The 13158-nt window shown below is 40.8% G+C and overlaps 1 protein-coding gene across 4 annotated transcripts in view; it reads left to right on the top strand.

Annotated features, from left to right (window-relative positions):
- dclk2a (doublecortin-like kinase 2a) overlaps positions 1-13158 on the top strand; it is a 320451-nt gene that overhangs the window by 291157 nt on the left and 16136 nt on the right. For all 4 annotated transcript variants that reach the window (XM_072564911.1, XM_072564420.1, XM_072565652.1 and 1 more), the window contains one exon: positions 10438-10518. In XM_072564911.1, the coding sequence (XP_072421012.1) occupies positions 10438-10518 (81 nt within the window). The remainder of the gene's footprint in view (positions 1-10437; positions 10519-13158) is intronic.

The following is a 13158-nucleotide window of genomic DNA, read 5'->3' as shown; positions in this document are numbered from 1 at the left end:
CTGAGTGAAACAAGGGTACAAATTGGACAATCTTAAAGTGTGATATAAAAGAAAGGAGATTGAACACAGTAGAAAAAGGGTTTAGTCAGTTTGGGATTATGAGTGTTAATGGGGAAAAATGTTTATTGGCATGTTAAAGAAGGTTTGGCAAGATGGTAGGGGAGGGGGAGTGTATTAACGGAGGAGATGAAGAGTAGGAGTGTAAATAGAGGGTTTGGGAATATGTAAATGGGGGAAGTTGGCAGTGTTAGTGGGGGAGAGATTATAGTTGCTAATGGGGGAGGTTGGCACTGTCAGTGGGATTACAGGTGAGGTACCAAAGGACTGGATGTCTACAAATATTGTACCATTGCTTTAAAAAGGTGGAAGAGCTAAGACAAACAATTATCAGCCAGTCAATTTTATTTTGATGGTGGGAAAATTATTACAATCAGTTCTGAGAGACAGAATAAGCTATCATTCAGAAAAGCATAGATTAAACTATATGGCCTTTCAGCTCTTCAAGTCTGATCTGCCATTCAGTAGGGTCATGGCTGATCCAAAATTCCTAATGCCCATTTTCCTGCCTTTTCCCACCAGTGATCAAGAATCAATCTACCTCAGCCTTATATATATACACAAGGATTCTGTCCCCTCAGCTCTTTGTGACAAGGAGTTCCAAAGATACTCAACCCTCCAGGAGGAGAAATTATTCCTTATCTCAGTCGTAAATTAGCACCTCTTTATTCTGAAACATTAATCAGGGAAAATCTGTATGATTTTGTTCAGGGAAGGTTGTGTCTTGTTAACATGTTTGAATCTTTTGAGCCAATAACAAAACTGATTGCTGAGGGTGGTGCAGTGGAAGTTGTCCCCTTGGATCTTAGTGCAGTAGAGCATTTTGCAAGGTCCCACATGGCAGACTGGGCCAGAAAGATTAAACCATGCAATACAGAGAAATATGGTGAGTTGACCGTAAGGTGCAGAACTAGGCCATCCAGCTGATCAAATCTGCTCCGTCATTCAATGTGATCATGACTGATCTGCTAATCTGTTCCCATTTCCTGCCTTTTCCCCATAATCCTTGATTCACCTACTGATTAAAAATCTGTCTATCTCAGCCTTTAATGTACGTAATGACTCAGATACCCGGACGATCACTATCAGCAATCCATGATTTCTGTTGTTACTTTCTTTTATGTCCTAGGATGCATCCCGTCAGGGCCAGAGGCTTGTCAGATTTTAACCCCTTTTTCTGTAGCAACTATTTTCTAGTGATAGATATTGTATCTATTGCCCCTCCTTTTGCCCTTGATCATTGAATAATTTTGGAATGCTATGGTGTTCTCTACTGTGGTGACTGTGACAACTCCTCTGCCATTTCCTCATTCTCCATTATTATTTCCCCAGCTTCATGCTGTAAGGGGCCTGTGTTCACTTTAGTTTCTCTCTTCCTTTTTATATATTTAACGAAACCCTTGCTGTCCATCTTGATATTACTTGCAAGTTTACTCTGAGTTTATTTTTTTTATTATTTTTTGGTCACTTGGTGCTTTAAGACTTGCCCAATCCTCTGTCGCACTGTATATGTTTCATTCATTTCAATGCTATCCTTAGCTTTCCTGGTTAACTGAGTGTTGGCTTATCCCCTAAGTAGAATTCTCTTCCTCACTGGAATATATCTTTGTTGTGAGCCATGACTATTTTCCTAAATGTCCGCCATTGTTCCTCAACCTTCTTTGGTAAGAGGGGCTTAACCCATTCCACTCCAGGCAGCTCTGCCTCATTCCTTTGTAATCACCCTTATTTAAGCTGAGCGCAGTTATTTCTTTATCTCTTACTTGCACCTAAACGATTCTCTATCTTCAGATCCAAGATCATTTCTTGCTATTGTACTTATTCTATCCCATACCAACAATGTTATCCTACCACCCTTCCTTCTTGCCTGTCCTTTTGAGTCACATGTCCCTGAATAGTTAATTCCCAGTTTTGATCTTACAACCAGGTCTCTGAAATGACTATAAGATCATATATTAACAGCATAAACATAGGTTAACATATGTATTTTGTTACAAATACTATGCACATTCAAGAGCCATTAATTTTGTCTTATTGACCATAATTTCCCTTTTTGACCTTTTTTAAAATTCACTCCTGGGACTTGGGCATCACGGGCTGGACAGCATTTGTTGCCATCCCTAGTTGCACTAGAGAAGGTGATTTTTTTCTATGTTTGTATGCTCTGGGTATCATTTTCCAAACAGATACCCTGTAATGCTGCCATATCCTCTTATTTTGTAGTGAATCTGTAATTGGCTTAGTGACAGGAAACAAAGGCTAATGGTTGATGGATGATTTTGTCAATGGAAAACAGCTTCTTGAGGTTCCACAGGTCTCAGTGTTAGGTGCCTTGCTATGTGTGGAATAAATGAATAATTTGGACTTAAACGTGGGGAGTAAGATTGGAATGTTTGCAGATGACGCAAAAGTTGTCTGGGTGGTTGATCGTGAAGAGGCTAGCTGTCAACTCCACAATGATATATATGTTGGATGTGTTGGTTGTAATTTTCAAAAATCCTTGGATTCTGGCAAAGTACCAGAGATTGGAAAACTGCCAATGTGACACCCCTACTGAAAAAGGGAGGGAGGAGAAAAGTGGGTAACTATAGGGCAATTAGCCTCCTGTCTGTTGTTGCAAAAATGCTGGATCATTTGTTAAGACATAATAACAGATATTTGGAAATTCATAATCTAATTGAGCAGAGTCACTACAGATTCATGAAAGAGCAATCATGTCTGACTAATTTATTACAGTTTTTCGAGCAAGTCTCGATCAGAGTGGATAGAAGGGAACCAACAAATATGTTGTATTTGAACATCCAGAATGCATTGGACAAGGCACCTCACAAAAGATCAACTCATAAGAGCCCATAATGTTGGAAGTAGTATATTGACTTGGATAGAAAATAGGCTGGTGGGCAGGAATCAGCAAGTGTGAATAAGGGGTTCTTTCTTAACCTGTAACCTGTGGGGTTCCACGGGGGATCAGTGTTAAAACCACAACTGTTTACAATATATATTAATGACAACTGTTCACAATATATATCAAGCAACAAGGATGTTGCCAGGGTTGGAGGATTTGAGCTACAGGGAGAGGCTGAACAGACTGGGGCTGTTTTCCCTGGAGCGTCAGAGGCTGAGGGGTGACCTTATAGGGGTTTACAAAATTATGAGGGGCATGGATAGGGTAAACAGCCAAAGTCTTGTCCCTGGGGTCGGGGAGTCCAGAACTAGAGGGCATAGGTTTAGGATGAGAGGGGAAAGATATAAAAGAGACCTAAGGGGCAACTTTTTCACGCAGAGGGTGGTACGTATATGGAATGAGTTGCCAGAGGAAGTGGTAGAGGCTGGTACAATTGCAACGTTTAAGAGGCATTTGGATGGTTATATGAATAGGAAGGGTTTGGAGGGATATGGGCCGGGTGCTGGCAGGTGGGACTAGATTGGGTTGGGATATCTGGTCGGCATGGACGGGTTGGACTGAAGGGTCTGTTTCCATGCTGTACATCTCTATGACTCTAAGTAAATGCACTATAGCTAAATTTGCAGATGACATGAAATAGATGAAAAGGCAAGTTGTGAGAGGATTACAGATAGCTTGCAGATTGATCTTGATAGGTTAGGTAATGGGCTGAAAGTTGGCAAAGGGACTAATCTAGGAACATGTGAAGTTGTTCTTTTCGGAAGAGAGAATGCAAGTACGGAATATTATTTAAATGGAGAAAATCTGTAGAAAGCTGCAAAACAAAGGCACTTCGGGTATTTTTGTGCATGAAACACAGAAAGCCAGCACACAGGTGCAGAAGGTAATCAGGAAGGCTAATGGAATGATGGCCCTCATTTCAAGGCGGTCAGAGTATAAACAGTAGGGAAGTCTTAATGCAGTTGTACAGTGATATGGAGGTGCTGGTGTTGGACTGGGGTGGACAAAGTCAGAACTCACACAGTACCAGGTTATAATCCAACAGGTTTATTTGAAATCACAATCTTTCAGAGCTCTACTCCTTTGTCAGCTGAAGTGGAGGGAAGTGCACAGGCACAGAATATACAAGCAGAGAGATAATGGCAAGATAATTCCAAGTATTTAGGAATGCCAGCTGATGAGTATAAATGGAGTGTCGTCAGGCTGGATAACAAGTGAAGGGCTGACCTACGAACTGATTAATTAAAGCAGAGAGATCATTATAAAATCATCAAAAATAAGGTGGTGCTAGAGACAAACCAAATGGCTGGAATAGCATGAAGGGTGTCTGTGAGTGACATGATGAGTGTCTAACAAAAGGTACAAATAATCCAAACTTCAACAAACTAATTAAGATAGAGAGATAATAACAAGTTATCAAGGTGATGGTATCACAACAGAATAGTAAGGAAGATTTTACAAACACAAGTTTTGTTTTTGTTTTTTGTTTACTTTTGAACTTCAAGCCAGTGGAAATGTCAGTGGTTTTTATCAACTCAAAACCTATATAAAATGTACCTCAAATTGTTTTTAAAAAGTTTTCAAATATTGTTTCAACCTCAAAAATAGAACACTACATACATTATTTACAAAAGCAAAGAAATGAAGTGTTTTCTAATATTAACACAACTGAGCTGAAGTTTCTGCACCCAAAAGAAAATCCCCTTTAACAATGAAGGAGGAATAAATGTTCCTCTAAGTGAATACTGTTTCCTTCAATCACCTGTTTGACTCCCAGTGAAGATTGCACACATGTACAGCAAAGAATGAAGATCATACCAAAATAACTTGAGTCTTTTGGTACTTCACTTTTCATCTTAATTTTTGTTAACCTGGTGAATTTATTTTCATTTATTTAAAATTTAAGCAAAACTGAACTACATGTAAACCCATCATACTGTTCTGTGTTTGTAAAATCTTCCTTACTGTTCTGTTTTGACACCATCTCCTTGATAACTTGTTATTATCTCTAATTAGTTTGGACAGTTTTGGATTATTTATTACTTTGGTTAGACCTTTGTCATATGACTCTGATATCTATCATGTCATCCAGCCATTTGGTTTGTCTCTAGCACCATCTTATTTTTGAACTTTTGTAATTATTTCACTGCCTTAATTAATTGGTTTGTAGGTCATCCCTTCACTTGTTATTCAACCTGTTGACACTCCACTGACATTATTTGTACTCGTCTGTTGACACTCTTAATTACCTGGAGTTATCTTGCCATTATCTCTCCACCTATAATTCTGTGCCCTTCCCTCCACTTCACCTGACAAAGGAGCAGCATTCCCAAAGCTTGTGATTTCAAATATATCTGTTGGACTACAACCTGGTTGTCATGCAATTGAACAAGGTACTGGTGAAACCACATCCGGAATATTGTGAGCAGTTTTAGTCCCTTAACTTAAGGAAAGAGAAGGTTGGCTAGGATGATCCCTGGTATGGAAGACTGTCTTATGAGCAAAGGCTAAACAGGTGATCTCATTTGAAATATACAGAACTGTTAAGGGACTTGACAGAGTAAATGCTGAGAGGATGTTACCTTTCATAGGAAACCTAGGACCAGAGGGCACAGTGTCCGAATCAAGGAATTAAGACTGAGATGAGGAGGAATTTTTTTTTTCTCTGAGGGTTGTGAATCACAGAGAGCTGTGGGGGCAGAGATCCTGCATACATTTAAGACAGAGATGGTTAGATTCTTGATAAAGGAGAGAATCGGTGGTTATAGGGAAAACCCAAGAGAGTAGACATAAGAATGAGGACTGAGTAAACAGTAGTCATCCTATTGAATGGGAGAGAAAGCTGGAGGGGCCAAATGATCTATTCCTATTTCTTATAGTCTTAGGGTCACCCGGAGGATGGTGGGTGTGTGACATTCACTGCCCACATTGATGGTGGAGGCAGAAATCCTGAACTCTTTAATAAAAGGAACCTGGATCTGCAACTGAACGTGTAGCATCCTGCTATAGCCAGGTGCTGGGAAATGAGATTAGAATGGGCAGCTAGTATTTCCTTTTCTTTCTCACTGGTGCAGTTTCTATAGGATTAACGGTGCTCATTGAGGATGTTGGCAGCACCATTCCCTCTAATGTTCTATCCAGTTGCGCAGGCTACTGTAGTCCACATGTGGCAGTGACTTCTGGGGCAACCAGACAGTCAATGTTGCTATGGGCAAGCTGATGCCAATTGCCAGGTATGGAATGTTGGAACAGCTGCGCACGCGTGGAGCTTAGAGGGAACGTTGGTAGGCCGTGTTTTTGAGAGATGGGGCTGGGAGTGTTAACGGAGTAGTTGGGATTCACAGTGTCAATAAAAAGGTTGCAGTATTAATGGGAGAGATTGGTTTGTTAATTGGGAGGATCAGTTTTGTTAATTAATTAATGGTGTGAATGGGAGATTATGAAGTTTGGATGAAGGGCAACTGGCAATATTGATGGAGAGTGACAGATTGGAGATTGACAGTAATGGCATGCTCTCAGGAGACTGATGGGTGTCGTTTCATGTCAGAGAACAGTAAAGACTTGAAAAATGACTGGAAGCTCTGACGGATTTATTATCTCTGATGTGAGCTGCAATTTTAGTATTACTGCACATCACAGAACTGCTTTTGAGGTTTTAGGATATTCTGAAATAGGTGGTCAGTATTTGTAAGGTTTAAATGTGTGTATGTGTGTTCTTCTGACTGTGTGGCAGAAATACAAAACACAAGGTAGCCACATCTCGTTCAGAACGGGAGTAGGGAAGAGACGCAATGACATCTTCTGATTGATGAAAAAATAATCAGTACTCTGGCAAAATGATTCAGAAACTACAAATGGTTGTTTGGGCATAAATTTGGTGCAATATTTCCATTTCCAAAATCTGGTTCTCCTATGTCACTAACATGCCTGCCCCCACTGCTGGAATATCTCAGTTTATCATAGAACATAGACCAGTACAGCACAGTCCAGGCCCTTCGGCCCACGATGTTGTGCTGAGCATTTATCTTAATCTAAGACCAATCTAACCTACACACCCCTCAATTTACTGCCGTCCATGTGCTTGTCCAGCGGGTGCTTAAATGTCCCTAATGTCTCTGACTCCAGTACCATCACTGACAGTGCATTCCACACACCCACCGCTCTTTGTGTAAAGGACCTGTCTCTGACATCGCCCCTATACCTTCCTCCAATCACCTTAAAATTATGACTCTTTGTGACAGCCATTTCAGCCTTGAGGTAAATTCTCTGGCTATCTCCTCGTTCTATACCTCTCATTACCTTGTACACCTCTATCAAGTCACCTCTCTTCCTTCTCTCCAGTGTGAAAAGCTCGAGCTCATTCAACCTCTCCTCATAAGCCAAGCCCTCCGGTCCAGGCAGCATCCTGGTTAATCTCCTCTGCTCCCTTTCCAAAGTATCTACAGCCTTCCTATAATGAGGCAACCAGAACTGGACACAATATTCCAAGTATGGTCTAACCAGGATTTTACAGAGCTGCAGCATAACTCCGCAGCTCCTAAACTCAGTCCCCCTGTTAATGACAGCCAAAACACCATATCCCTTCTTAACAACCTGATCAACTTGAGTGACAGCTTTGAGGGATCTATGTACGTGGGCCCCAAGATCTCGCTGTTCCTCCACACTACCAAGACTCCTATCTTTAACCCTGTATTCAGCATTCAAATTTGATCTTCCAAAATGAATCACTTTGCATTTATCCAGGTTGAACTCCATCAGCCACTTCTCAGCCCAGCTCTGCATCCTGTCAATGTCTTGTTGTAGCCTGCAACAGCCCTCGACACTATCTATGAAACCACTGACCTTTGTATCATTGGCAAACTTACTAACCCACCCGTCTACTTCTTTGTCCAAGTCATTTATAAAAACGACAAAGAGCAGAGCCCAAGAACAAATCCATTTGAGACAACACTGGCAGAATACTTTCCATCTACTGCCACTTGCTGTCATCTTTTGGCCAGTCAGTTCTGTATCCAAACAGCCAAACCTCCCAGTAACCCATACCTCCTGACTTTCTGAGTGAGCCTACCATGGGGAAACTTATCAAGTGCCTGACTGTAATCCACTGCTCATCCTTCAGCAACTTGTCTCGTCACATCCTCAAAGAAGTCAGTAAGACTTGTAAAGCATGACCTTCCCCTCACAAAGCCATGCTGGCCATCTTTAATCAAACTATGTTTTTCTAAATAGTCAGAAATCCTCTCTCTCAGAATCCTTTCCAGTGCACTGCTTACCATAGACATAAGACTGACTGGTCTGTAATTCCCAGGGATTTCCCTAATCCCTTTCTTGAACACAGGAACAACACTCGCCTCCCTCCAATCTTCCTGTACTATTCCTGCGGAGAGTGAGGATGCAAAGATTATCACCAGAGATACAGCACTCTCATTCCTCACTTCCCATAGTAACCTTGGATATATTGGGTCCAGCCCTGAGGACTTATCTGTCTTGATGCTTCCCAGAATTTCCAGCACATCCACTTTCTTAATATCAATCTGTCGAAGCGTATTAACCTGATCCACGGTGTTCTCACTATCAACAAGGTCCCTCTCTCTAGTGAATACTGAAGGAAAAAAACTCATTTAGGGCCTTCCCTACCTCTTCAGACTCCAGGCACAAGTTCCCTCCACTATCGGCCCTACCCTCTCTCTGATCATTCTCTTATTCCTCACGTAAGTTTAGAACATGTTTGGGTTTTCCTGCCTGCCCCTTCCTCGCTCTCCTCAGTCCACTTTTGAGTTCTTTCCTAGCTACCCTATAATCCTCTAATGCGGTGCCAGATCCTTCCTTCCTTAACCTTAAGGAAGTAAGCTTCCTTCTTCCTCTTGTCATCCAAGGCTCCTTCATTTTACCATTTCTTGCCTGTCTCAGTGAGACAAAGTTATCCAAGATGAGCAACAAATACTCTTTAAACAGCCTCCACATTTCAGTTGTGCATTTTCCATAGAGCAATTGTTCCCACTTTATACTCCACAGCTCCTGTCTAATAGCAGTATAATTTTCCCAACCCAATTAAATACCACCCCATACTGTCTGTTCCTGTCCCTCTCCATGGCTATAGTGAAGGTGAAGCAGTTGTGGTCATTGTCATCGAAATGCTCTCCCACCAAGAGATCTGATACCTGGCCTGGCTCATTGCCTAGCACCAAATACGGCTTCCCCCAGTCAGCCTATCTACTTTGAGTCAGGAATCCTTCCTGGATGCACCTGACAAAACTGGCTCTGTCCAGAACATCTGCACTAAGGAGGTTCCAGTTAATACCGAGGAAGTTGAAATCACCCATAACAACAACTCTGTTACATCTGCACCTTTCCAAGATCTGCTGTCCAATTTGTTCCTCTATCTCTCTTGGATTGGCCGGAGTGGAGATTTGGGAAGCACATGAGAAAACACCCAATAAAGTGACTGCTCCTTTCCTGTTACTGACTTCCACCCACACTGACTCAGTAGACAAATCCTCCTCAATAACCTCCTTTTCTGCAGCTATGATACACTCTCTAATTAACAATGCTACTCCCCCTCCTCTTTTACCCCACCGCTGTTCTTGTTAAATGATCTAAATCCTGGAAGACCCAGCAACCATTCTTGCCCCTGTGAAATCCATATCTCCATTATGGCCGGAATGCTGTAGTTCCAAGTACTGATCCATGCTCTAAGTTTATCACTCCTATTTCTGACACTCCTTGCACTGAAACAGATGTACATTAACCTACCCCTTTGCCCTATCAACTGTGTATCCTTTCTGACAGACTCTGCATTCTATTTCTGCCCATTCAACAACTATCCTCTCCTCTGATCTGTAGCTCTGGTTCCCATCCTCCTGCCAAACTAGTTTAAACCCTCCCAAAGTGCTCTAGCAATGTGCGAGTCAACTTGTGAACAGCTGATAGCTGAGCTAGGGGGTGTTCCTTGGCCTATCACAAGCCTTGACTCTGGGGCCCCAGGTTTCCAGAAGCTGCCAGGTGTCAAAGGTCAAATGGCCACCAGTCTAGGCCTACTCCTCAGGTTCCACCAGTGACAAGGTAAGTGTTTCTTATTTTCTTGTCATAGGGTCGGAGGTCACATTCTCTATTCCTCCAGTTATCCTGAGAGATTGTTGCAGGGCAAACCTAAGAAAACAGTAAGCCATTTGCTCTGGTTTCTCAGACGGGTAACTAGCCACCTATCTCACCTTATCAGGCGGTGAAGAGTTGGGGCCCTTCAGTGGCTAATAATTGACCACTTATAGTTGTTAGTTAGTCCCTGAAGAACCATCTCACTCAGAACTTCCTTCTCACCACCACATCAACCAAGTGTCTCATCAGGGAAAACCCACCCAATTATTTTCCCTTCTTGTCACCACCCTCAACCCTTTCAGGGAAGGGGTTATTCTGCCCTTTGAATCTGCGTTCTTGACACTTAATATCTCTGGCTTCAGTGTGTAATTTCTTTGCAGGAACTGATTAGCCGAATGTTGCAGGTGAACATTGAAGCTCGGTTCACAGCTGAGAAGGTTCTGACTCATCCATGGGTGGCTGTGAGTATCACAATTATATGGAGAGAGAGAAAGAAAGATGTGTGTCTGAAAAGGCTACACTGAATTAGAAATGTGGGCGGTGGGAGTGGTTACTACAAGGGTGTCATTGAATTGTTAAACTCAAAATCAAATTGTAACTGATTCATTTTAAATAAGATTTGAAATGTGTGATTTGTGGAAGGAGGGAATATTAGATACATGGCTTGATCAAGAGGATGGTAAAAGATGTAATATTCAGGGTATATAGGGGTTAGAAAAATCAACTCCACAGAAATGAAACAGAATTTTGCAGCATTTGACATCCCTTGTTTGTATTAGGGAAAGTTGTTTCCATGACCAGACCCAAAAAGTTGGAAGTTTAAGAAATAGAAAGCTTTGAAATGATCTGCTTTAATTAAGTGTCTCTAATGTGAAAAACTGTAGCTGAGACTTAAGAGTACTCTATCTAACTGTCAAATTAATATAAGGAAACAATAGTATTCCCTGTGAAAAGATCAGGAGAGTATGTGAGGACAGAAAAGCAAGTTTAATGTGTGACTCCTATCAACTTCATCCAAAAACTGGGAAAACACAGCTGGAAACGAGTCAGATTTGGTAATAATAAACAGGAACTGCTTCTTGAGTCAATGCTTCATTGTAATCACGAGAGACAATCCTGAGCTTGATCCATGTTCACAAGTCAGCCTGAAAGGAACAGGAGGTGAGATTTACAGCACTCCTGGTGCAAGTCTTAAAATACAGGAGTCAAAAAATACCCAAAAAAGCAGGTCAAGTTTACAATTTTTATGTCAGTTATTAAGGAGATTATAAGCTGAATAGTCAGGAGGAGACACATACAGCCAGTGACAGCTAAGAACATTTTTCTTGGCATACTCTTTTCTGCTCTGTTTGCAGCCTAGTTTTTGTTTGTTCTCTGTCCTTCGAGCTGACAGGGTTAGCGCTGGGCAAATCGGATGGTGATGAGGAAGTTCCTTCCTGAGCTGCCCCTACCAACAAGGACTGAAGCCAGTATTGATCACTTTGAATATCCTCTTGCTTGCCCAAAGTGATCCTTTTCTCTCTCAAGTCTTTTTAACTATTTACTCCGATAATTTGCTTGCATATGGGTCACGTAATCACCCTCATCAGGAATTCCTGGGCTAGAGATTTGCCCTTGACACAGACAGTAGGCATACCCAGTACATTTTTTCAGATAGCAAGCTGACTTTGTAAACTTTCTTAAGAAGATTGCTACAGTAAAAAAAAGTTTTTAAGGTTTTATGAGGTTGCTAGATTCCAATTTCCTACAGCTCTCCCCTGCTTGAGAACCAATTTTTTGCAGGACTGTTGTTAACGTCTAGTTATTTTAAAGTAACAAATTATGCACAGATTTAAAAGATCCTCCAGCTTTCCCATCATCTGTGTCCATCGTGTAGATAATTCTTATAAAGTAATATTTATCATTAACCTTCAACTGTCCCAGTCAAATCCACATTAATTTTACTCTCATTGACTATTACTATCCTGTGTCTTGAACTCATTTTCTCTGCAGGGTTGATGATTTTAAAATGTTTTCTCACTCATCTAGCCCCATTAATAATCACAAGTCACGTTGCCTATTGAGTAGCTGAGCGTACCTGAGACCTGTCCTTTAGTACAGCCTCACGTGCGCTTCCACATTAGTTACTTCACGTGTAACAAGTCACATTTTCACAATCACACTGGTATCACAATCTCATGAAACATGTTCTTGAATTTCATGAAGATCTTACCAAACTTTCAGAAGGTGTGTCTGCCCAAAGCTTTATGCTTATCTTATGCCTGGTCCAAAACTTTCAGATAGTGACTGGGTTACCAAGTGTGAATTCTTTTTAAAGAAATGTCCACGTGGAAAGATGAACATGTTCAACAGAAAAATAATAAGTTACTAGTTTTATTTAGTCTCTTCTCAAGGACACACACTAAACAGAGATTGATTTAATCAAATTACCCAAGTCAATTCTTTCCATTTCCTTTCCTCTCTCTGTCCTGATGTTGAATTGGGACAACCTTTAGTTATGTTCTGTTTCACTCAAGAGCTCAACTGTCAAGTACAATATTTTCACAGAAATCATACAAGTTAGAAGTACTTCTGTTCTTTAGATAGCATTTTATTTTCTCAAAAGTAAACTGCTAAATTGTGCCAGAATTTTCTTTATTTCAAAATAATCCCAAATTCAAATAATAATATTGTTAGGCTGGTAAGTTTGTTGCTGTTCAATTTATTCTTTTCCAAAACATTTTTTAATAAACTGATATGCTTTGTAATGTAATTTTTTTAATCTCCCTCAAATTTCACACAAACTTTCCCTATGAGTGCTTTAAGAAGCAATTTATATTTTAAAAAATCATTTTCTGTTCCTTTTTTTAAATGCCTAGACTGGATCTTCTACATCAGACTGAAGTGCTTGGATGTAACTTCCATTTTGCCAGCACTTTGTCTCAGGAGATAAAGATGGCCTGAATGGTTAAGCCGGGTTGCTGCAAGGGGAAGACTTTAGTCAAAATTTAATGGCAGTAGACATAACCTTGAGCTGTAAAATCTGATAAATCGCTTGTAGTTGTTTGGCCTTGAAAACTGCCATCACCATTATTAAAAAAAATTTGTAACTCTCTGCAAAA

The sequence above is a fragment of the Chiloscyllium punctatum genome, chromosome 1 (assembly GCF_047496795.1).
Source record: "Chiloscyllium punctatum isolate Juve2018m chromosome 1, sChiPun1.3, whole genome shotgun sequence".
Classification (NCBI taxonomy): domain Eukaryota; kingdom Metazoa; phylum Chordata; class Chondrichthyes; order Orectolobiformes; family Hemiscylliidae; genus Chiloscyllium; species Chiloscyllium punctatum.
This window is presented reverse-complemented; position numbering and strand designations above follow the sequence as displayed.